The 24,872-nt window shown below is 37.3% G+C and overlaps 2 protein-coding genes across 3 annotated transcripts in view; one reads left to right on the top strand and one right to left on the bottom strand.

Annotated features, from left to right (window-relative positions):
* The window catches only part of CIP2A (cellular inhibitor of PP2A), a 40,163-nt gene extending 34,810 nt beyond the window's left edge, over nucleotides 1-5,353 (bottom strand). The window contains exons 1-2 of the mRNA XM_058555750.1: nucleotides 5,127-5,353; nucleotides 932-1,079 (exon numbers count right to left, since the gene is read on the bottom strand). Coding sequence (XP_058411733.1) covers nucleotides 932-1,079; nucleotides 5,127-5,228 — 250 coding nt within the window. The 5' untranslated portion in view covers nucleotides 5,229-5,353. The remainder of the gene's footprint in view (nucleotides 1-931; nucleotides 1,080-5,126) is intronic.
* DZIP3 (DAZ interacting zinc finger protein 3) overlaps nucleotides 5,001-24,872 on the top strand; it is a 98,064-nt gene continuing 78,192 nt past the window's right edge. Inside the window, exons 1-3 of one of the 2 annotated variants that reach the window (XM_058555749.1) lie at nucleotides 5,001-5,698; nucleotides 19,595-19,698; nucleotides 22,788-22,857. In XM_058555749.1, the coding sequence (XP_058411732.1) occupies nucleotides 19,667-19,698; nucleotides 22,788-22,857 (102 nt within the window). In that variant the 5' untranslated portion in view covers nucleotides 5,001-5,698; nucleotides 19,595-19,666. The remainder of the gene's footprint in view (nucleotides 5,699-19,594; nucleotides 19,699-22,787; nucleotides 22,858-24,872) is intronic. The other variant, XM_058555748.1, reaches the window with a different exon arrangement.

Here is a 24,872-nt window from a genome sequence, read left to right on the forward strand (position 1 = left end):
ATAGAAAAAGCAACACCTGCATTTTTACCCTGAGCTCTAAGTTCGGTGTAGTCCATCACAGAAAAATGATTTTTATTTTTTGCTGAGGAAGATTCACCCCGAGCTAACACTGTGCCAATCTTCCTCTACTTTACATGTGGGTTGCTGCCACAGTATGGTTGATGAGTGGTATAGGCCTGCACCTGGGATCCAAACCTGTGAACCCAGGCCACCAAAGCGGAACATGCCAAATTTAACCACTAACGCCACGGGGCCAGCATTCTCTCTTTCAAAAGAAGACTGATTGGGGCCGGCCCGGTGGCGCAAGCGGTTAAGTGCGCGCGCTCCGCTGCGGCGGCCCGGGGTTCGCTGGTTCGGATCCCGGGCGCGCACCGACGCACTGCTTGGTAAGCCATGCTGTGGCGGCGTCCCATATAAAAAAAGTGGAGGAAGATGGGTACGGATGTTAGCCCGGGGCCGTCTTCCTCAGCAAAAAAAGAGGAGGATTGGCGGATGTTAGCTCAGGGCTGATCTCCTCACAAAAAAAAAAAAAAAAAAAAAAAAAAAAAAAAAAAAAAAAAAAGAAGACTGATTTTTTGATCACTAGCTATGACTTTTCTGAGTACTGTATTTAATACTGGCATTATGCATACGTATTTTTTTTTAATTCAAAAGAAGACCAGCACTTCCCAAGGTGCATTCTTTTTCTGTAGACCACTGAAACTTTGATATGCTTCAGATTCTTTGCTCCAATAGTTTTAAGAAAGGATGCATATAATAGTCCCCCTTTACAAGAGATCCACAATACAAAATAGTTCTGAGAGGTCTTGTGATAAAGAAATCTTTTGAATGTGAACCATTTTCCAAAAGATTCTATAACTAAACCTGCCCTTTAAGAAATGTTAAATTCATACATCTTCCAAAAAATGAAAAAGAGAAACGAAATACATACCCAGTTGAGAGAGCAAACTGATGATACTTAAGATCAGTGGAGCACTTATACTTGGGTCTTCAAGCAGCTCCACAAGGCAACTCAAGCATTCACTTGGTAATATCTGATTCGATGTAAACAATCGGGTGAGCTTCTGTCCAGAAATTACCTACAAAATAGTAATTAAAATGTGTGAGTTAAGAATTGGCAATTTTCACCTCTTCTCCATCTCAAATAAAAACTCAGTCTCCCAAAGTGCCACTGCCACTCTCTTTCTCGATTTAGAAAATTCATCCATGCCGTTCCCTCTGCATGGTAGATTACCTCTCCCTTTCCTCACCAGCTAATGTAATCACTGGGTCTCAGTTTTAATTTGCTTTCTCCAGGAAGCCTTCTCTAACTTTCTTCCATCAACTAGGTTAGGTTTGCCTGTTATACTATCCTATAGTAAATTATACTTTCATTTCATATGTTGGCAAGCCTTTGCTGACCTAGCAATATTTATCCTCCCTACCCACACTGAACACTCCATGAAGGCACAGACTACAAATCAACACTCTACTACCAATATATTTATTGAATAAATGAATTCCAGTACATTCATTTCACCTACTTTGAGAGAGGCAAATGATAAGTGAGAAGAAGCTAAGTACAAAGGCTTAGCTACGGGATTAACTATGTGATTACTCCTTCCGCTCCTTCCCAAAGACAGTAGTTGAGTCCAGAAGTTAGAGATTGCAAAGAAGGAAGTTGAAAAAAAATTTTTTTAAGCAGCCAGGTCAGGCACTGAAAAATTTTATTATTTGTTATTCCACTTTCTACTCCTCACTTATATACCTATAAGCATCCCCCCACCTCCCAAAAAGGTAAAGCTAGGATCGAAGGCCAAAAACAGTTGTCAGACAGCCACTTATTTTCAAAATGCTTTATGCATGTTATTCATTATTAAGCATATCTTTTCTATAAAGATGGAAAAAACAATTACTTACTTTAGAATTAGATTGAATCTGTTCTAAACACTTCTATTTCTACAAGACCAAGTCAAATCAGGCTGTTTTAGCATCTCTCTAGCTTCCATTTCTGTATCCCTCTTTCATTCCTCCACCCAGATGTCAGTTTTTCTTTTTCTTTCTTTCTTCTTTTTTTTTTTTGTGAGGAAGATCAGCCCTGAGCTAACATCCATGCTCATCCTCCTCTTTTTGCTGAGGAAGACTGGCACTGAGCTAACATCTATTGCCAATCCTCCTCCTTTTTGTTTTTCCCCAAAGCCCCAGTAGATAGCTGTCTGTCATAGTTGCACATCCTTCTAGTTGCTGTATGTGGGACACGGCCTCAGCATGGCTGGAGAAGCGGTGCGTTGGTGCGCGCCCGGGATCGGAACCTGGGCTGCCAGTAGCGGAGCATGCACACTTAAGCGCTAAGCCATGGGGCTGGCCCTCAGTTTTTCTTCTAAAGCTTTGCTGATCAGACAGCTTCAGAATATCTGTTCCCAGGGAGTACTTGTTTTAACATTCAATTAAAAGTCTATCAGACTGAATAAACAGGTCCAAAGGCAAAATTAGATACCAATAGTAGATATTTTGGGGTAAAGAACCTTCTGAGCATTGGCCTTTTGCCAACTTATAAAGCTAGCCTTCTACGAGATTAAGACATTTTTTGCTTTAAATACAATTTCCCTCAGGAATGGACCCGTATTTCAACAACATAAGTATTCTAATACGTAATAATAATTTTTTACGAGGTAAAATGAAAAATGCTTTACAGATTTTCTTCTTTACTCTTACACATTGAATGTTTTAATGCAAATAGAATTTATCTTAGTAATAACTAATACTTTAGGACTTACTCTAGCCTAGACATTGTTCTAAGTACATCATGCATGTTAATTCCTTTCACCATAATAAGGCTGAAAGGTAGGTGCTAGCTGTTTTACACATGGGTAAGCTGAGGCACACACTGATGAGACAGCAGCACAACTAAGATTCATTGCTCCCGAATCCATGCTTATAATCATTACATAAGAATAGTGCTATGCAATAGCATCAAGAATGAGACCAGTTCAGCTCTGGCAATCATAAAAAAATGCAAAGCTCAGGTTCTACCTGGGGCTACAAAGAAAAAAATATAGCAGAAGTCCAGAAGAATAGCAGAGTGAACAAGCTCCTTTCACATGATAACTCTCTGTTATCTTCAGATGTTCTCATGAGGTCCGCACAAAGATATTCACCATTAACACTGTCCGCCAAAACGGTTAAAACTAAAAAATCTGAAAATGTCAAGGATCAGTATGAATGAATGAAGCAAACTTCACATATTGCTGGTGGGAGGGTAAACTGACATAACTTGTGGAAAATTGTTTGGCAGTTCAACTAAAACTGAACATAAACTTACCATAAGACCCAACAATTCCACTCCTAGGTATATAGGAGAAATGAATACATATATCCACAAAAAATGTATGAAAATGTTTATAACAGGTTTATCGTTAACTCCACCCAGAATTGGAAACAACCCAAATGCCTATCAATAGGAGAATGTATATAAACTGTGGTTCATTTGTACAATGAAATTCTACATAGCAATAAAAAAGAATGAAGTACTGGCACACATGCAACATGAATGAATTTCACAGAGTATATTGAGTGGAAGAAGCCAGACACAAAAGTATACATGGTATGAGTCCACTTATCTGAACCCTAAGAGAAGGAACAACTGAAAAAATCTTATAGGGCGCTGGAAATGTTCTGTATCATGACACAGGTGGTAGCCACTTGAGTGTACACTTATGTTAAAAAAAACTGTCAAGATCTTCACTTAAGATTAATGCACTTTATGCAATGTACGTATGTTATCTCCCAATTAAATGGTAAAAGTGTTTTTGGTAAACCCCTTGGAATTCTGGAAACACTATCAAGGAGCCAGTCTCTAAGCCTCAAGTTTCTTTGAAGTCTCCTTCAATTCACCATAACATTGTGCTCAGAGTCGCAACATACCTGTTTATTCTCAAAGAGGTAATGTTTCAGATCAGTATCTAAACTGCCTAACTCCTAATTCTTAAATAAAACTGACAGTTCTGCTTTTCCTGTGGCTTCTGGAGTCCACTAGCGCACTGTTCTATCCTAATTGAGAAGTGAAGCCTTAGAATTTAACAGCTAACACCTTAATTATTAGGTTTGCAGGTATTCGTTGAGGTAATGAATGAAAAAAGAAACCCAATGTACTTAAGACACGGGCAGCTACTCCAGTTTCACCAAAGGCTGATGTTGCTGTACCATTCTCAATCGTCTTTCTCCATAGTATTTTGCTAATCTTTGATAATTTAGCCTTTTATCATAGGGTTAATATAATAAACAGAATATATTTTAAAATTATGTTCAATTCTATGTTAGCAGAAACTGCGACAATTTTTTTTTTATTAAACTGAGGTCAATATTAGTTGGAATTCCATGAATGCCATAACAAATGACAGCAGGAGATTAAGACCCTAAAAATAAACAGGATCAGAAAAGCTGTGATTATAGCTTTCCTTTGGAAAACACAGAATAAGTCTTCTAGACACAAATCACTGGGAACCAATTAAAAAAGTGAAAGAAATTCAGCATTTTAAGACTGAAAAATTGTGAGTAATACATTGTGGTAAAGAATAAAAGATTATTATTATGAGTAAGGGAGATTGTTTCTTAACCCAAAGAAAGTTGACATAATATTTTTCAAGTTCGATTCAACATGAGTTCAAGTAAAAGCAGTAAGCGACAGGTTCAGATTGTAGACTGCCTAAAGGACAAGGGATAAAGCAAGTGTTAATCGTCACTCCCCATCACCTCCACGCCCGAGAATTGCTGTATATTCTGAGGGCTCTGTTACGATGGAAAAAGCAAAAGAAGCACAAGGAAGATACAGCGTTGTCCTCCGCCCACCCGAAGCACAGCCTCAATTCCCCAACCTCTTGCCCCACCCTCCCTCTTCCTAGGGCTTTCGGTAGTGACTTAAGCCTCTCGCTGCAGCCAGCTGAACGCGGCGGGCCCCGCGGCGGGGTAGAAGAGGACGGGAATTCAGGCTGACGCTCCCTCGCCTTCTCTGCCAATACAGAAAGACAGCTGAGCGAGCGAGGGGCCGTCCTTTCCTTCCCAGGCTGGGGTCGCTACGCCGGGCAGCACCGGGAACTAAGGATTACGACAGGGAAGCCCATCTCGTCCCCTACCCCGGAGCCCCTCACCTCCAAGTGCCGCAAAAGCTGGCTGGCGTTCGCTTCCGACTTAACGGCTTTATACTGACTGATGGTCAGGAGCAAGGACTTCAAGCAGGCGGTGGAGTCCATCGGGACCCGCCACAGCCCCACCTGGGGGCCACCACCACACCTCCAGCTCTCTCCTCCAGCTTTCTCCGCGCTTTTTTTTTTGATTTTCGGCCCCACCCCCCTCGCTCTCAGATGCTTCCGGTTCCGTTCGCGCTCCGGAAGTCCCTAGGCAACCTGGCGGACGGCTCTCAATAAAGGGAGGTGGTGGGGAAAGTCGAGGCGCTCTGTGCGTCCGTGAAGGGCGTTGACATCCCGGTCTTATCTGAAAAGCCGCGAGGTTTCAGTTTCGAGATTCCGTGAAGACGACGAGAAGTCTCGCGAGAAATGCGACTGCGGCTCTCTTGTGGAGGGGCGGTTGGGCTCAGTGGGGTCCTGTTTGTCAGCGCGCTCCGTTTTCGTTCGCTTCCTCGGCCTTCACGTTGGATGGCCGGTTTCCCTTTGTGCATCATCTTCTGCCTGAGAGATGGTCGCTTCCCTCTAGTCTAGACACGGTGAGGGGCTCTAAGGACGAGAATCTTGGGCTCTAGATTTTGAGGCGGCCTGGGAGGGGCCTCTTTTTAAAATCTCAGATATGTCCACCGCTTCCACCAGGAATGTTTGTTTCTCAGCGTAAACCTGTGGCCATTGGGATTCTGTGGCAAGTTAGTCCCGCCCTGACGGTAGTCGTCACACTTATTCGAGAAAGCTCCCTCCGGGTGACTCCTGGGCGAAGTATTGCTCCGGAGGGCGTTCTCATTAGCGTCAGTTTTTGTAAGTGAAGATGTCTGTCTTTATCTGGCATGATCGGTTGTTTCGTAACTCTCGGTGTCTGTGAAAATGGCACTGTCGTTTGCGGTTTTTGATCAGAGGTAATATTATGCGTGTGTATATAATGGGATGAGTCGAGAGTAGCTAGCTGGAGCTCTTTGCTTCCTGTGTACTAACGTCGAAACCAGTTTGCAGAAAATTGTAGGAATAGGATACGTGTCCTTTTAAACCACTCGTCAGAAATCATGTTTTGTCATTTCGAAGTATTTTTTACATCACTATCATTTAAAGACGGGATTAAAAATCCATTTTAAAATTAAATCTGAAAGCTTAAAATAATCTAGCCAATTGCATACGTCTAAAGATCATTGGGTAATTAGCTATTTATAGGTTCGTTCATTCTGTAAATAGTTATTGAGTGTATAACATGGGCTAGATGTCGCCGGTCAGGGAGCAAAGATAATGAAGTATCCACTGCCGAGAAGGGACTGTCTAATAAGAAGGGAAACGGACTAATGGACAGTATATATGGAGTTCACCACATGGGTTAGAGGTACCGCGCAGTGCTGATCAAGAGTGGAGTCAGGCTGTCTGCTTACAAATCCTAGCTCCACTTTTTGCTGTGTGACCATAGATAGGCACATTCTCACTGCTTCCTCTCTTCGTAAGGTAAAATCGGGCTAACAGGAGTACTTGTCTTATAAGATAAATTCAATAAATAATTCATTGAGAGCCTACGGTGTGCTAGGCACTTGTCTAGGCACTAGAGATTCAGTGAATCAAAAATCCTGCTGTTATGGATATTATGTTCTGGTAGGGAGAAAACAAATAATAAACACAAGGTAATAAGGAAAGTGAGATGGGGAAAAAAATAGAGCAGAATTATTCCTCTAGAGTTATGGTGGCTGAGAAGAAGGGAAATGGGAGGTTAGGATAGAGAAAGCCGTGTTTGAGAAAAGACGTCAAGGAGTTGAAAAAGAGAGCCATGATCTCTCGGGAAAAGGTTTCTAGATAGAAGGAATAGCAAGGGCAAAGGCCCTGAAGAAGGAGAATGACAGTGTGTCAGGAACAGCAAGGATGCTGCTATGGCTGGAGTAGGGAGCAAGGGTGAGTAGAGGAGATGAGGTCATGTCAGGTGGTGCAGAACATTATAAAATGAGTTAATCAACATAAAGAATTTGGAACAGTTGCCTGGCGTAATGAAGTTCTCAGCAAGTGTCAGTTACATCTTCGTTTGTTGGCAGATGCAGTGACGACAGTTTGGTGGTGTTAAATAATGACAGGTACTTCATCATCATCTCCATTCTAAGCCAAGGGAAAGGGTCAAAGCTGCCTGCTGTTAAGTGCCATCTATCTTTGAAATCTTCCATTTTAACTTAAGCTATTCATACAGATTTTGCGTTCTTTTCCATAAAGTATTCATTTTAATATAAAATAATGTTTCTCAAAAAATCTTCACCAGAAATAGATCTTGTAAATTTAGTAAGTTGTGCCATAGTGGTAGCTGTGAGAAACCCTGACATCTTTAGTTGGAGATACTTGGATATCCTAATATGAACAACAGAGCCATCTTTTAAGCCCCAAGGTGGGGGAAAAGGAAGAGGAGGAGATGAAGCTGGGTCCAGATGACTGAAGGCCTTGTTAGCCTTGAGCTTGGACTCCATCCTGAATTCAGTGGTGATCTCTGGTTTTAAACTGGGGCCTGATCTAGTTGGGTTTGTGTTTTATATTGATTACTCTGGCAGCTGGATGGACTATGATTTTGAGGAGGATAAGGCTAGAAGGAGGGAGAAGGTTTAATTTGCTGGAGTCTTTCCAAAGGATAACCAGGATAATTGAAGTGGAGATAGCAAAAAGGTGACAAATTTGAGAAATATATACAAGGTGAAAGAGGCAGAACTTAGTGACCGATTTTGGATGTGAAGAGTGAGGAAAGGGATGAAACTAGTAGGGATTCCAAGTTTCTAGTCTGTGTGATTGAGAAGATATAGCTACTGCTGAGGTAGTTAATAGGAAGTATTCAGGTTGTGTTTTATGTTCAATGAAATTTTATATGGTTTATCATACAGTCTTGTACTGTTCTCATTAAGTTTATTCCTGGGTATTATGTAATGTTTGTTACTGTGAGTGGTTTCTCTTTTTCTCTGATAAATTTTTAATTTGTTATTGCTACTGTAAAAAAAAGCCAAGGGAAAGCTTTTATACAGCCTACTGACTAAAATCTGTTGTTAATTCTAATAGAGTTTTGCTTACTCTCTTAGACTTTCTAGCTATATATCATCTGTAGATAATAATTCCATCTCTTCCAATATTTGTTGTCTTATTTTATTTCATTAGTGTAATCTCCAAAATATGGAATAATCATGGTGATATTGAACATCTTGGTCTTGTTAGTTAGTTGAATGGGAATGACCAGTATTTAACACTTAGCATAATTTGTGCTGTTGGCTTGTGATAAATATGCTTAAAAATGTTTAGGAGATTGCCCTTTATACCTTTTTTATTTAAAGATTTGCCAAAATGTCTGCTAAAAAAGTTATCAAAAGTTTACAGTTATATATCTTATTTTCCCCTTTAAAATGATAATGCAATGGATTATGTTGCTTTTTGTTCTTGGGATAATAATAGCTAACACTTACACTGAGCATTTGCCATGTGCCAAGCACTGTCCTGAGAACTTTATACTTACTATTTAATATTCATAACAACTCCATGCTTTGGGTACTACTATGATCTCCATTTTACAGATGAAAAAACTAAGAGAGAGGTGAAATAATTTGCCCAAGGTCACACAAGGAGTAGTAACAGACCATGTATTTGCTATGCTGCAAATATTTTGTTCAGGATTTTATATCTATGTGAGAATTTTCACTAATATTTTTTATTCTCTCTTTTGGAATTTGGGTTATATTACTTTTGAAAAATGAATTAGAAGTTTTCTATCTTTTTTCTGTGCTGTCGAATAATGAGAATCACATGGGAGTTATCTGGTCTTTGTAGGTTGTATGCCCCTGGCCTGTAAAATCAAGCTTGATAGCTTATTTAGTGGTAAATTTTTAGAAAACATTTGAATTTGTAATATGGTTATGGATCTGATAATTTTTTTCTACCTTTTCTTGAGTTAATTTTGGAAATAGAAAATTTTTAGCATATCAACTATTTCTCTAGATTTACAGATTTATTGACATAAAGTTGCATAGTATTCCAATAATTCTCTTAATCTCTTCTTGGTAGTTTTAAATTTCCTTTTCATTCTAGTGTTATCTATTTATTTTCTTAGTTGGACTTTCCAGGGGTTTGTCTATTTTATTCAACTTTTCAAGAACCAACTTTGGTTTTATTAATTCTTGTTTTTCTTTTTTCAGAATCACTAATTTTACTTTTATCTTTATTAATTCCATCCATATGCATATATTTTTACTTTATTTGTTCTTTTTATAGTTTTTAAAAGTTGAAGACTTAATATATTTACATACTATGTATTTTTTATACAGATCATTTATTTTGTGCCAAAAAATTTAAAGACAGTAGCTAAAGTGAGCTTGCATTTCACTTTTTTAAAATTATGGTTAATTATTTTAACCAGTCAGTAAATATATTTAAAATGCTAATATTGATTCATTCATCAAATATTTACTGAGTGCTAGTTCTTTTTCAAAGAGCATAGAGTGTGTTGGGGAAATATATCAGAATAAGTGCTATTAAGTGAAATAGAGAATGCTATAGGAACACATGATATTTTTTAGCGCAAAATATTAAGTATCCAATTCCTTCAATTTTCAAAGATTGGCATAAAATCCCTCTTTTCTGTAAATTTTTATTGCTGTCTGTTCTTTATGTATGGCATAGATATTTTCTCTACTTTGTAGTCTGGGAAACACATTTAAGAGAGTTAAACAACACTGCGTAGGATCTTATAAGTCCAGTTAGGGCCGTCTAGCTCCTTTATTTCTTCAGGAGAAAATTTAAAAGAACATATCTTCAATACTGTATAGTAAAATGGAAATTTTTAATGTCTCATGAGCAGGGTTTAAGTCAAATTAGATGAATCAGACTGAATGAAGATATGCATTATATTCTTGATAGGCGTGCGGAGATTGTAGAATACTGAACTTTGTAGTACAGGCATTATAGTAGAGGTGTGAACACTGGGCTAATTGTTCATTCATTCATCCATCATATGTTTAATGAGTGCTTGAGTGGTAGGTACATTTCTGAGTTCTGGGGATACAGTAGTGAATCAAACAGGCAAAAAATTTCTACCCAAGTAGAGCTTTCATTTTAATGGGGGATATAGATAATAAACAAGACGTGTAAGTAAAATATATGAATGTTAGTAATAAGTGCTATGAAGGAAAAGAAAGGGAAGAGGGAGAGGAAGTATTAGAGTCAGGATGGGGTGTTGCGATTTTAGATAGGGTGGAGTATTGATCGGTATTTGCTGCATAACAAATCACCTCAAAACCCAGTGTTTAAAACCATGAGCATTTATTTCCTGCTCACAGGTCTGTGGGTTAACTGCAGTTAGTCCGATCGAGGCCTGGCTTGGCTGAGTAGCTCTGCTTCAGCCATTTTGTGGGAAGAAGGAGGTATCTAGAGCTCAGTTTCAGTTATGTTGAGATGTCTACTAGATGGTGAGTGGGCTGTTGAATATATATTTGTAGTTAAAGGAGAGGTTAAGGCTGGGGATAAAAATCTAAAGCCTTGAGACTAAATGCTGTAGAGTGAGTATGGATAGAAAAGACTGAACCCTAAGGTACTTAAGTATTTAGAGGTTGGAGAGATGTGGAGGAACCAACAAAGAACACTGAGAAGTAGTTGCCGGAGAACAGAGGCCCTACCTTGACCCCACGATTGTCTGCAAGGATCAGTCTTACTTGTAGCACACTGGCTGTTCTTGACTTCTAAAGGAGGACTCTAGGTTGGCAGAGAAGGCAGTCTTGATCTATACACAGGCTCCCTCTTCTGCCTTCACAGGCCTTGAGGTGTGCAGAAGGGTGGATGGCTTCATTCTTTAAATCAATATTGAGTGCTTAAAGTGTTCCAGGTGCTCTTCTAGGCCCTGGGGATATAGCAGAGGGATTAAAAAAAAAGAAAAAATTTCCTGACTTCATGGGACTTTCATTCTAGCGGGGACATGAAACCAAATCTAAAACTAGGCGATCATTCAGTAGGCATAAAGAGCAGGTAGAACGAAAGTTCCTTTGGCTTGGGTTCCAAAGATTCAAGGCAAAGAAATCCAGTGGTAGAAAATTGGCAGAAGCCTAGGCATGGGGTCGTTTGGATACCATGTCCCCACTATGGCTGAAACAATTTAAATACTAATATTAAATTGATTTTACCCTTTATGCAGAGTCAGAAAGCAAAGTCTGTACAATTAATGTCAACTCACATTTTCCAGAAATGTTACCTTCATCACAAAACCAGAAAACCTAAGTAAACCAAAATTATTCTCCCTTCACGGTTATTCTTCTTCCTGTTTCCTTTCCCAGCTATCAAGTATTGAATTCTGGTGATCTCTGAATGATTTGCCAATCCATAAAATTAACTTCTTCACTTTCCAAATAATTCCTGATTTTTTTTTTCCTATACATTTCACAGAATTCATTTCTAGGTTAAGAGTACAAGATTTGGATAATTTGGGTAAATATTTTTTCCACATTTTCACATCTAATTTCATATCTCAGAATCAGAAATTTGCCTTTAAAAAAAAAAAATAAGTGCTATCCATTGTTTCTGAATCCAGTTTTGTAGGTAAAGATAAAAGTGACAAAGTTTTATTTTAAGTTAAGGTACAGTAATCATTTTTAGTTATAACTAGTATCTATTGAAGGCCTACTTTGTGCAGAGCAATGTCCTTTGCATATGTCATTTTTAAATGTCTGGTCTTTCACAAAATAAATATTATGAAATTCATGAAATGGGTAGATATCTGTTTCCTGAATTAAAATGTTAAGCTGTTTTCTAAGACAGGGGTGTCCAAAGTGGAGTATGTACACCTTGGCATATGTGAAAGTATCTCTTGGGATGTGGGAACAAATATTAGAATTTTTCTTTTTACTTATTTTCCTTTATTTTTATTTTTTAGTTAGTGTAAGCATTTACTTTTATTTCTCATTGAAATATAGTTGATATACAATATTATGTTAGTTTTAGGTATACAACATAGGTCTCTATACATTACAAAATGATCACCACAGTAAGTCTAATAACCATCTGTCACTGTACAAAGTTATTACAATATTATTGACTATATTCCCTATGCTGTATATTACATCCCGGTGACTTATTTGTTTTATAAGTGGAACTTTGTACCTCTTAATGCCCTTCACCTATTTCACTGAATCCCCCACCCTTCTCCCCTCTGGCAACGCCAGTTTGTTCTCTGTAACTGTGAGTCTGTTTCTGTTTTGTTTTTTTTTGTTAATTTGTTTTCTTTTCTAGATTCCACGTATAAGTGAAATCATATGGAATTTGTCTTTGTCTGTCTGACTTACTCTATTTGGCATAATACTCTCTAGGTCCATATGTGTTGTCGCAAATGGCAAGATTTCACTCTTTTTTATAGCTGAGTAATGTTCCATTGTGTATATATACCTCACATCTTTTTCCATTCCTTTTCGATGGACAGTTAGGTTGCTTCCATATCTTGGCTATTGTAAATAATGCTTCAGTCAACATAGAGGTACATATGTCTTTTTGAATTAGTGTTTTTGTTTTCTTCAGGTAAATACCCAGAAGTGGAATTGCTGGATCGTATGGTAGTTCTGTTTTTAATTTTTTGAGGAAACTCCATACTGTTTTCCACAGTGGTTGCCCCAATTTACATTCCCACCAGCAGTGCATGAGGGTTCTCTTTTCTCCACATCCTCTCCAATACTTGTTATTTGTTGTCTTTTGATGATAGCCATTCTGACAGCTGTGAGGTGATATCTCACTGTGGTTTTGATTTGCATTTCCCTGATGATTAGAGATGTTGAGCATCTTTTCATGTGTCTGGTAGCCATCTGTATATCATCTTTGGAAAATGCCTATTTAGGTCCTCTCCCCATTTTCTAATTGGATTGTTTGTTTTTTTCATATTGAGTTGTATGAGTTCTCTATATATTTTGGAAATTAACCCCGTATTGGATACATGATTTGCAAATATCTTCTCCCATTTGTTAGGTTGCCTTTTCGTTTTCTTGATGGTTCCCCTTGCTGTGCGAAAGCTTTTTAGTTTGAAGTAGTCCCATTTGTTTATTTTTGCTTTTGTTGCCCTTGCCTGAGGAGACAGATCCACAAAAATACTGTTTAAGACCAGTGTCAAAGAATTTACTGCCTATGTTTTCTTCTAGGAGTTTTATGGTTTCAGGTCTTATATTTAAGTCTTCAATCCATTTTGAGTTTATTTTTGTATGTGGTGTAAGACAGTGATCCACTTCATTCTTTTGCATGTAGCTGTCCAGTTTTCTGAACACCATTTATGAAAGAGACTGTCTTTTCTCCGTTGTATATTCTTGACTCCTTTGTTGTAGATTATTTGACCATATAAGCATGGGTTTATTTCTGGGCTCTCTATTTTGTTCCATTGATGTATATGTCTGTTTTTGTGCAAGTACCATACAATTTTGATTACTATAGCTCTGTGTATAGTTTGAAATCAGGGAACCTGATACCTCCAGCTTTGTTCTTCTTTCTCCAGATTGCTTTGGTTATTTGGGATCTTTTGTGGTTCAAAAAAATTTTAGGATTATTTGTTCTAGTTCTGTACAAAACGACATTGATATTTTGATAGGGATTGCAATGAATCTGTAGATTGCTTTAGGTAGTATGGACATTTTAACAATATTAATTCTTCCAATCCATGAGCATGGTATAATGCTCCATTTATTTGTGTCACCTTCGGTTTCTTTCATTAATGTCATATAGTTTTCAGAGTATGGGTCTCTTACCTTCTTGGTTAAATTTATTCCTAGATATTTTATTCTTTTTGATGCAGTTGTAAATGGGATTGTTTTCTTGATTTCTGTAACTGATAGATCATTTGTAGTGTATAGAAACACAACAGATTCTGTATATTAATTTTGTATCCTACAACTTTATTGAATTCATTTATTAGTTCTAAATTTTTTTGGTGGAGTCTTTAGGGTTTTCTGTATATAGTATCATGTCATCTGCAAACAGTGAGAGTCTTCTTCCTTTCCAATTTGGATGTCTTTTATTTGTTTTTCTTGTTTGATTGCTGCAGCTAGGACTTCAAATACTGTGTTGTTAAGCGTGGCGAGAGTGGCCATCCTTTTCTTGTTTCCTGCCCCTCTGGCACATACCCTAAAATTAGTTAATGAATCTCCTTCACATATGACCCAGGTGCTTTTCAAGCTACTGCCTCTGCACTGGGACTTGGTGCAAGTGAGTTTTTGTGTGCCCTTGGAGAGAGGAGTCTTGGTTTCCTACAGCCTTTTGGTTCTCCTGGATGTAATCCCTGCTGATTTTCAAAGCCAGACGTTGTGGGGGCTAGTCTTCGCAGTGCAAGTCCCTTGAGGTAGGAAGCCCAGTCTAGGGTTCAGACCCCTCACTCCTCAGAGAGGACCTCTGAGGCTGTGATATCCCTTCCACCTGTGGTTCACCCTGCCAGGGATATGGGTTACCCCCAGAACACATCTTCACCCCTGCTACTCATCTTGATGTGGCTTTTCTTTGTATCCCTAGTTGTAGAAAATCTTTCCTTCCAGCGTTCAGGTCATTCTCAGAGATAGTTGCTCTATATATGTAGTTTTACTTATGGTGTGTCTGTGGGAGGGGACAAGCCTGGGATCTTTCTTCTCTGCCATCTTGATCCCAAGTCTACTTATTTTAATCTCATTCTTTTTTATTTTATATTGTGGTAATATGTGTACATAATTCATAAATGAATGGCTATTCATATGTTTTCAGTGTATTCTCACATTTATTGCCTTAGAGATATGTGATAAACAAATTTGGAGACTTCTCCAAAATCTTTAACCTTAACGGAGCATTTAGGTAGGCATTAATTATTATTTATTTCAATACCACATATAGTATCGGGCATTGTTCTGCATTGTTTTGTTGAACAAATGAACTCTCTTAGCAAAAACTAATGTGAATAGTATACTATGAAATATTAAGATGGCACGATTAATTATCTTTACAGTATCAATAACTAACCAGTAGGATTGTACTTTTGTTTCTGAGTGTTTGTCTCTGTGCATATTATTTAGTTCAGCTTATAACTGTACACGAACGTTAGGTAAAGTCAAATATTGCCCTTAATGGGACATAGTGAAAAGAACATGGAATTTGTAGTTGGTGAAACTTGGGCATGAATTCCTGCTTTTATTGATTTATTAGCTATGTGAACTCTCTAAGCCTCAGTTTCTTAATTTTTAAAGTGGATTACAGTAATGTGTATCTTTCGGAGTTGCATGAAGATCAAATGTGTATTTAATGTACATAAGTACATAGCCTAGAGCCTGGCATATTGGAGCTGGTGAAAATTAATCTTATTTTTAATGAAACCAAATTTAATACACCTAATTTTATATGAAAGGAAACTCTTCATAACCAAAGCTTGATCTACCTTCTTACCTAAACCCTTCTTACAAATGTATGCCTTTCTGAGGTAATGAGGTGTAGCCAGTTTTCTTACTTGAGTGGATCAATTTGGATTTGGGTAGGGTAGGCTTTGTCATTGGTGTGAGGGAGTCAAGTACGCATTGTGTCCTCCATTCTCTGCTTGATTATCATCTCTACTTGTGTCATGTCTCAACATTCTGTCTTGTTTCCTTTTTTCACTATTGTCTAACAACTGTAATGACAACATAATATTTTTAAATTGCTGAAAATATTCCACTTTTGGAGAATTTGCTAAAGGGTAACATCTGCTCCTTCCAATGGTTCCTAGATATGTTTCTGAATAGCCTGGTTTTGGCAGTGCTGCTGTAAATAACCTGAAATTGATGGGTAGTTTAATACCTGGATGGTTTTTTTCAGATAAATCCCAACCTGCGCATATCCTAAAAATGCATAGGACAACTTCCCATAACAAAGATTTATCCAGCCCCAAATGTCAGTAGTGCCAAGATTGAGAAACACTGATTTAATGGGCATAATAAAAGTTCTCAGTAACTGAACTCCTCTTCTGAAAAATACCAAGTATATTATTTTCTTTTCAAACTAATAGCATTGAGAAAAGTGAGCTTTATTTTTACTGTTTTTGTACTAACATTCATCTTTTCCCTCTGGCGTTGTGTGATCTGTAAGTGCCAGTGCTGACAAGGGTACAAATTCATAGGACATATACCCACACATTAAATGTAAACTTGGTGGCCAATTAGAGCCTCTAACTTGGTCAGGTAAGTTAAATAAGATGAGTATTGGAGTGGATTTAAAAAATCATGTGCCTGTGTACAGTTTAGGGAGGTGACAAGAGTGCTGCAAGGTAAATGTTTAAGTGAATGATTAAAAATTTATAAACAATAGTGCTTTGATGTGAATAAGCACAGCTTTAAAAATGGGGAAATAAAACCTTTACAAGTATTTAAAAAAAAAGTTTGTCATAATTTCAGTAGATAAGAGGGAAAGTGGGAGCTGGGAGCTCAGAGGGAGCAATAAGAAAGGCATTTTACTGTTGTCAAGCTATGGATAACCATGCCTTATTTTTCAGGCAGTAAAATAGCCTGCAGATAAAGTCATTTTGGTTGGTGGGTAAAGGTGTGCTGTAAATTGACACTGAACTTTAGCTTGCCTTCTGATCAACCAGCCAGAACGTGAATAAGTTCCTGCTGAAGAACAGTTCCTCAGTTCCAGGAAGGCAGAGTAAATTTTTAGTTTCCTGTTGACAGGAAAAGTCTATTGAAATGAATACACCATACACCGGGGGAAACCAGATTCACTCTTTCTCCCATGTTAATCCTGATGTTAAAGGTTTCCTTCAGCCTCTTCTAGAGCGGTAAGAACCTTTGGATTATCTTAGAAGCACAGTGGTAAGGTTTCAGGCTGGCTTCCTCCTTTCTGTTGCTAGGCACTACGCCCTCCTTCCCAACGGAGGCTGTCAAGTGCTCCTGCTGCCGCTGTTGCTGGTGGTGGTTGCCTCTCTGCTCAGCTCCTGGGAAATGATGTGATTGATGGTCCTTTCTGCTGGAAAACCTTTCCTCACAGAGATCCAGCTCAGGTTGTATTTTTAAGCAGGCTGAAGAAGAATGCCAGTAGCCTTTCTTAACTCTTAATTCAGGATCCAAATATCTTCAGATTTATTGGTTAATTTTACACCCTTTTCTTTTTCAAGCTGAACACTGAATAGCTTAGCAGAGGCCTTCCATCCTCTCTACCTTGTTGTCAGAGGATTTTTCCTCCCCTTGTTTCAGCCTTGCTTTGATCTGTGGAAACAGTTACTGACTGAAGGAGAGCTTATCAGAGGGGGAATTATCCATGTCTGAGCTTTTAAATTCTGGAAATTAGGGGATTGTTTTGTCTGGAAAAGGCATGTTTGTATGCTCTGGCTATGAAATAATGCCTAGCTGTTACTTTTTATTAAAATAATTAGGGAGGTTATAGAAACCATAAAAGAAGAACAGTTTGATCACAATCCTAAAATTTTCAAAGCCATGTCCTTACCTATACTGCTTTATTAAGGAGATGAAGCAGATCTGAGCTAGTGTGAAAGAATAACAAGGTTTATCCAACCTCTCTCTGCTTAATTATTAGCTTTAGGTTGTATGTTTCATCAGTATTTGAACAGAGAATGCAAATTTAAATAGGCCTATAATGTTGCTTACTGAGTTTTAAAAGTAAGAGTAAAACTGTAAAATAATTTACTTAGGAGAACTGGATCCTGCATAGGTGAGTTATAATATTGACGGCGGTGTTTTGTTAGGGATGGGCAAAAACTAAGAGGTGTTAGAAAGCTGTCTGTTTTAAATGAGGAAATTTAGATGGAAGTCTCTGTATTTGAATCTTCACATTTGTGTTTTGATTAAGAAGTATTAGTTAGCATTGAGTTGTTGGAGAATTACTCTTGTCTCTCAAGATTTTCTGTGTAAATTAGAGGTGGTGTGAGTCAAATATAGAATATAGGTAGTCTCATAAGTAGGAATACTTGTTTTGCAGATAATCCCACAGGACTTCCTTTGGCCCTTACACCAGAAACAGAGTTACCCCCTCCCCGTTTAAGCTCATAATGACAGGATACTCAGACCTCAAGGCTTAGGTGGGTTCAGGTCCTGCAATTTTGTCTTCCTCTCTATGTGTTCGCTTTTTCTGGCTTTTTGGAAGACTCAACATCATGTAAAACAATGTTTCTTTTGAGTAAACACAATCTGAATTCTTAATAGGCGACTTACAAATGATCTTGTGGAACATGTTTTCTTGATTTTGGAATCACCTATGCTGAATTGCGCTTTAGTAATGGGCCTCCAAAAGTCTACTGATATAACTTATGGGTGTACATTAAATATGCTGTTAGAGAAAATGGCTACCCAGTTACTGAGATAATAAGTGGTTCAGAGGCAGTAGGTGAGAAACCGTATCCAATCTTGTGCTTGGCGGCAAGATAGTCTAGTTCTGTTTTATTTATGCTATTGCTACCACTTGCTTTTCTTTTCCTCATCATTGCTTTCTTTGCCCCAAAGCACCAAGCAATAGTGTTACATATGTTTGCTCTAATACTTCCTGGACTTCTACACAGTGGCATCAGAAAGAGAAGTCAGCCTAGCAGAGGGCAGTGGAGTCTGGAGGCTTGAACTCTTAGTAAAAGAGATCAAATGGAACTAATTTTAGAAGAGTTGTTCTTGAGGTGGTTAAATAGAGAGCTAAATAAATAAACAGATATACTGAGATTTGTGTTGCCTCAGTATTTTGTTTCTCTTTCAGGAAACATCCACAATGTCCATTGATATTTGAACCAGAGAGTATGCAAGAGTTTTTTACATCCCACCTCTCCGATTTTATGATGATATAGGATCATACAATTTTGGGAAAAAGTAGCTAAATGTTACTTTTAGACTAAAAGAAAACAAAACAATTAGTGCTATCAGGATTGTGTTAAACAGGAACACAATATACGTCCATGGGAAATAAATTAGTACAGATCTTTTGGGAAGCCATTTAGCAGTATGCACCAGGAGGCTTAAAATGTTTGTGTCTTTTGACCTGAGAATTCTATTTCTGAGAATATATTGTAAGGAAATAATCATAAATATAGAAAAGACTTTATGGACAATGGAGTTTAATACAAAACTAATTATTTATAATGAAAAAAATGGGAAACAATCTAAATGTCCATCTGTAAGGAAATGGTCAAGGAAACACCAATCAACCAACTGTTGTGTAGCCATTGAGAATGTTTACTAGGAGTATAAAATAACATGAGAGATGCTTTTGATATGGTGTTCAGTGGTGAAAAAGGTGGTGTAGTATTGTCTAGTCAATATGATTACAAATTGGTAAAATATAACTGTGCTTGGAAAAAAGTATATTAAAATATAGGCAGTGATTTATGTTTGGATGGTGAAACTATGTGATTTTCATTTTCTTTTATAGCAGTTTCAAAACTTTCTTCAATGATCATGTACTATTTTTATAGTGGGGAGGAAGAATGTAATACTCCTATGTTCCCACTAAAAATATTTCTTTCCTTACAGCTTTGAATAGCAGTAGTAAAAGTCAGTCTACAAGCATTGGAATAAGACTTTTGCAAAAGAACATTGTGCAGCATGGATTCTCTACCGGAAGAATTTTTTGTGAGGTAAGGGATGGGTTGACAAAAACCAACTGCATTTGTTGCTTTCCGAAGACTTGACAGTTTTTTCCGTATAACCTTGGGAAGCTAAAGCGAATGAGATATCTTTATATTACAAGACAATTTAGCAACCTTGAATAGTGAGGGATATAGACTGAGTGAAATCTAATTTAAAAAAATTTCCCTAAGGACCATACCCTGGCTAAAGAGCTAAGAATTAAAAAAGGTACCACAGCTTACTACACTTGGGGCACTCTCACCAAAATAATGTTTTATTTATCATTTAACAAGCACTTACATAGACTTCCTCTTTGCCAGGCATTGTTTTAAAAACTTTTACAATGTTAACTTATATAAACCTCATAACAACTCTATGAGGTAGATGCTATTATTATTTCCATTTTATAGACGGTAACCTAAGCATAACCCAGAAGACGACTGAGTGATTCAGCTGGGCCCAGGCCAAATGTCAATCTGTGCCCTCCAACCAGGGCAAGTTCAGCCTGCGTATATCTCTCCCATATAATACTAAACAGCGGATTAGTACTGGAGATCTCCCTCCCACCTTGATCTGTCTCATATAATAAGCAATGTGATCTGTTAATTTATTTTACAAGCATTTACTGGACTCCTTGGTGCTTAGGGAATAAAGACTAAGACAAAATTTGTGTACTTAGAATTATGATGTAGTAGGAAGATACATAAAAAGCTATCATTTTTAGATAAAATACATGCATAAGTGTTACATTAGCGATGTTGTGTGTGTATATAGAAAGGAACAATAGTTATTGACTGAGTATTGAGTGGGTTTCCACAAAGTGACATTTGAACTGAACTGTGAAGGTTAAGAAGCATTTTGATGGGTGTAGTAGCAGAGGGGATGGGAGGTCAATTGGCTGAGGAAACAGCAAGAAAAAGTACTTAAGATAAACTTTTGGGGAGGATTTCGACTGTCCTGCTAAGGAGGTGAGTTTTATTTTGTGCAGCGCCATTGACATTTTAGGAAGAGAAAAAAGGAGCTGGCCCGGTGGTATAGTTAAGTTAAGTTAAGTTGGAGCACTCTGCTTCAGTGGCCTGGGGTTTGTAGGTTTGGATCCCGGGCGCAGACCTACACACTGCTCACCAAGCCATGCTTTGGTGGCATCCCACATACAAAATAGAGGAAGATTGGCACAGATGTTAGCTCAGTGACAGTCTTCCTCAAGTAAAAAGATGATTGGCAATAGCTGTTAGCTCAGGGCCAATCTCCCCCCCCCCCAAAAAAAAAGAGAAAGGAAATTTTACACTCTATTTTGGCAAGACTACTTCTATCAATAGTAGGAGGGATGGGATCACAAGATATGACACTTGTAATAGCTCAGGAAGAGGCTGATGAAGGCTTATACTGATGAGAATAAGAAACAGTAAGAAAGGAGGGATTTATAGAACTAGAATTAACAGAATTCTGTGACTGCTTAAGTATGAGAAAAGGGGCAAAAGAGAAGCAGAGATTGCTCAAAGGTTTCTAATGACCAGAAGGAAATATATAGCGTTAGCTAACATGGGCATCAAAAAGAGGACAGGTTTAATGTATGTGAGAAAGAAAGAGAGGACAGACAATGAGTTTAGTTTTGGGCATGAGGAGATCGAGGTGCGGCTGAGATATCTTCATGGAGGTGGTCAAGTAGGTAGTTGGAAATATGTAGCTGTATCATCACAGAGCAGTTAAGGCTGGAGATTTAGACTTGGGGATCATTGGAATGGGGTGCTGTTTGAATTCATGAAAGTTTGCTCACTAATTTATTTGTTTTATATTCATTCATTCAGTAAATACTTGAGTGCCTATTTTATGTCAGATGTTGGGATGGATACTTGGAGGTTAAGTAGTGAATAAGAAGGGCCTGATCTCTATCTGAGAGTGTTTATACATGAGCATAAATGAGATTGATTTAAGTAGAAAATGTAGTAAGAAAAAAGAGGGCTAAAAATGGAACATTACTATATATACTATATATATTTTAGGATATATTGTTGTAGCAAAATTTCAGCTTCTCCCAGCAGCAGAACAAAGTATTTGAGTGGTAAAAATAGAAGAATAAAAGAAAAATACTAGTCTGTGTCTAGTTTTAGCGTTGCTACTTCCTAGGTGTATAACATAATACAAGTTATGTAACCTTTCTGGACATCAATTATAGAATAAAGTGGCTGCCACTTATGACTGCTGATGTACCTTCCTGTTCTAAAACATAGGGAGCATGGGTTGATAGTGTTAATGTATATAGTTCTATATTCGATATTATTAAAATAATAAATAAATAAGATGAATGAGAGGAAGAGAGATAGCCAGTGGTACAAGCAGAGAAGTGGACAGCTTTTCAGGGCTAGGAGGAAAACCAGCAGTAGCAAAGAATTCAGAGATTTTCAAGGAGGATTGGAAGGTGTCCTGGACAGACAGTGTTAAATGATCCAGAAAGGCCAAGTAGAATGAAAAGCTGAGACAAAGCTGTAGAAAGAGCAAATAGGATTTCATTAGTAACCTATTTTAATGTTGGGAAGGAGTGAGAATTAGTTAAGTTTACACAACAAAATTTATTATGGAACCTAGGGAAAATATAGCACCTCACTTCCCATGCTTTTGATTAAGAAGCTCTGAAGTAGGGTTTGGTCATCTGGGTGTTTCAGAAGCTTCACAGGTGATTTTAATATGCCTCTGGGAATGAGAACTACTGGATTAAGGAGTGAATGATTCTGAAATGGAGTTAGCAAGTAGAGTATACATTTGAGAACATTTTGTACTCTTTCTCAAACCTTGAGAGGCTTCAGAATACTGAATACTGGTCTATATTGTGTGTCTGTTAAAGATGAAAAGTTTTTTACATCAGCTTTCTGTTCTCTCCCCCACCATCCAGTAAGGGCATAGCATAATTTCTTTTCTTTAACTTGAGTCCCTAAAGAGATATGGCACCTACCACCATTATCAGTCTTTAATACACATTACATAAACTTATGGAACTTTCAGACAAAAATTCGCTTGTTTGATTCTTGACTACTACAGTTTAATTGTGTTCTTTGTAAGGAGATGCTCTGAATACACCTTTCTTTTTCATTTAAAATAGGGATCCTCCTGTAGAGGAGCAGGCTAAGGAGGAAACCGAGAATAAGGTAGAAAAATCATCTGATCAACTGGTAAGAGAAGATTTAATTTTCATTAACTGTTAGTTAATTAATAATGATTAATTATATATGAGATTGCAATGCTAAATCTAGTTAGTTTAATTATCTGTTGAAAATTTTGAGGTGAGTCCAGTTTCCTACCTTAATATGTAAAATTACAGTCATAATTAAATCTTTGTTTGATAATTTCAAAATTATCATTCTAAGCACCAATCCTCACTGCAAGTTAAAATTAGTAGATAATTGAATTGACTAGCCCAGAAACATTCCAGCAATCAGTTTTAAGAAATCTCTTATTTTCTTTTAAAAGCAAAATCCAAACAATAGGGACACTATATACATACAAAGAAAACATAGCCACAAAGAAAATTTATTTAGTAAGCAATTTCACTGAGTTGTTTCTGAAGTTAATTTTCTTTCATGGTTTTATCATCTTTAATGTTAGAACTTCCAGTTATAAATGAAAGAGAATAACTGAATGTACATTAATATAAGCTTTTTATTGCCAATGACAGTATACTTTATGGTAGATAAAATACACATACACACAACACATGCTTATATTTAGTGAAGGATAGATGAAGGGGTATTTGTTAGGTTCTTGATAGTGCAATTTTTACCTTCCACATAGTTCTATGTAATGACTGATGTCCACTTGTTAACAAAATTTGTAAAGGTTATCAAACAACTTAGGAGGAGAAAATGTATAAACATAAAATAACCATAGTATTCACCTGCATGAGGTTTTCACCATAAAAAATATTGCAGAGGAAATACGATATGTGCACATGTACATAGAGACACACAGTTGGACCAGAGGGATTAGATCCAGAAAAGACATTTGTAAATACATATTTGGGAATACAGAAGGCAAGGGAAGTGGAAACTTTGACCTGAATTTGGTTTAGATATTAAATCAGTTTTGCAAAAATGGATTGAGCATCAAATATTTTGATAACTAACTTAAAAAAAATTGTATTTATAATAAGATATAAATATTTAACAATCATGAAATTTATAGTATTTCCTGTTTAAAAAATTTTATTCATGCCATAATCTTACTTGTGTATCAATTTGGTAATTAGTGTTAGATGATTCTGCAGTTACTTTTGACTGTGGAATTGACCTTTAGTTTGAAATATAAGCGCTAGTAACAGTGGTAATTCTTTATAAGGATTTGTCTAGTTACTTGTGGAAGTTGTGTTTTTTCCAACTTTTTGAAAAATTTCAAACCTGCAGAAAGGTTGCAAGAATAGTACAACCAACACTTAAATATTCTTCACCAAGATTTAGCAAACTATTAACATTTTCCTACATTATTGGATGTAATTTTTATATAATGAAGTACTATAAAAAGTAAGGTGTATTTGTTGAGTATTGATGAGGATGAAGGAATCTCAATTTAAGACTCAAACCCAGAACAGGAGAGTAGGCAGACAGTCCTGCAATGGACTTTATGGTTCCTAGTCACTTTCCTGGGTAGTTCCAGGTCTGTTAGAGACCTGACAGTCAGAGAGGCAGTCACCACTAGGGCATTTTCAGTGACCCAAATTCTACATGGCCTCTGCAGTAAGACGTTGTCTGTCTGATTTTCAGATGTTAGCAGCAACTTATTCATATTCCCACAGTTTCAGTAAGTTATAGGAACTGTGGTATCCTGTTAAGTTTGAAGGAAGGCCACCATCCATCTGTTCCAGGCTCTTTATCCATTTCTTTTGCCCACTCATTCCTTACAGCTAATGTTAATAGACAGTCCAGCAGGACTTGACTATATAGCTATCAAATAACTATTAATGATGGCTTTATTAAGTCTGTAAGAATCAGTTCCTGAAGTCCCCAAATTATTACCACTTACTCAGCTCTGACTGAATTGAGATGGTAAGTAAGAGTCAGTCTATTTTACTACTTTGTTTATAATTTAAACTATTACAGGTCTGTTCCTTTTCAAATTGCTGTGTGTTTAGCAGCTTAGGTGTCAGTCACATAATGTAAAAAGCACTGTTAGATTTAGTTTTCATATTATTATG

Source organism: Diceros bicornis, chromosome 15 (genome assembly GCF_020826845.1).
Source record: "Diceros bicornis minor isolate mBicDic1 chromosome 15, mDicBic1.mat.cur, whole genome shotgun sequence".
NCBI lineage: Eukaryota > Metazoa > Chordata > Mammalia > Perissodactyla > Rhinocerotidae > Diceros > Diceros bicornis.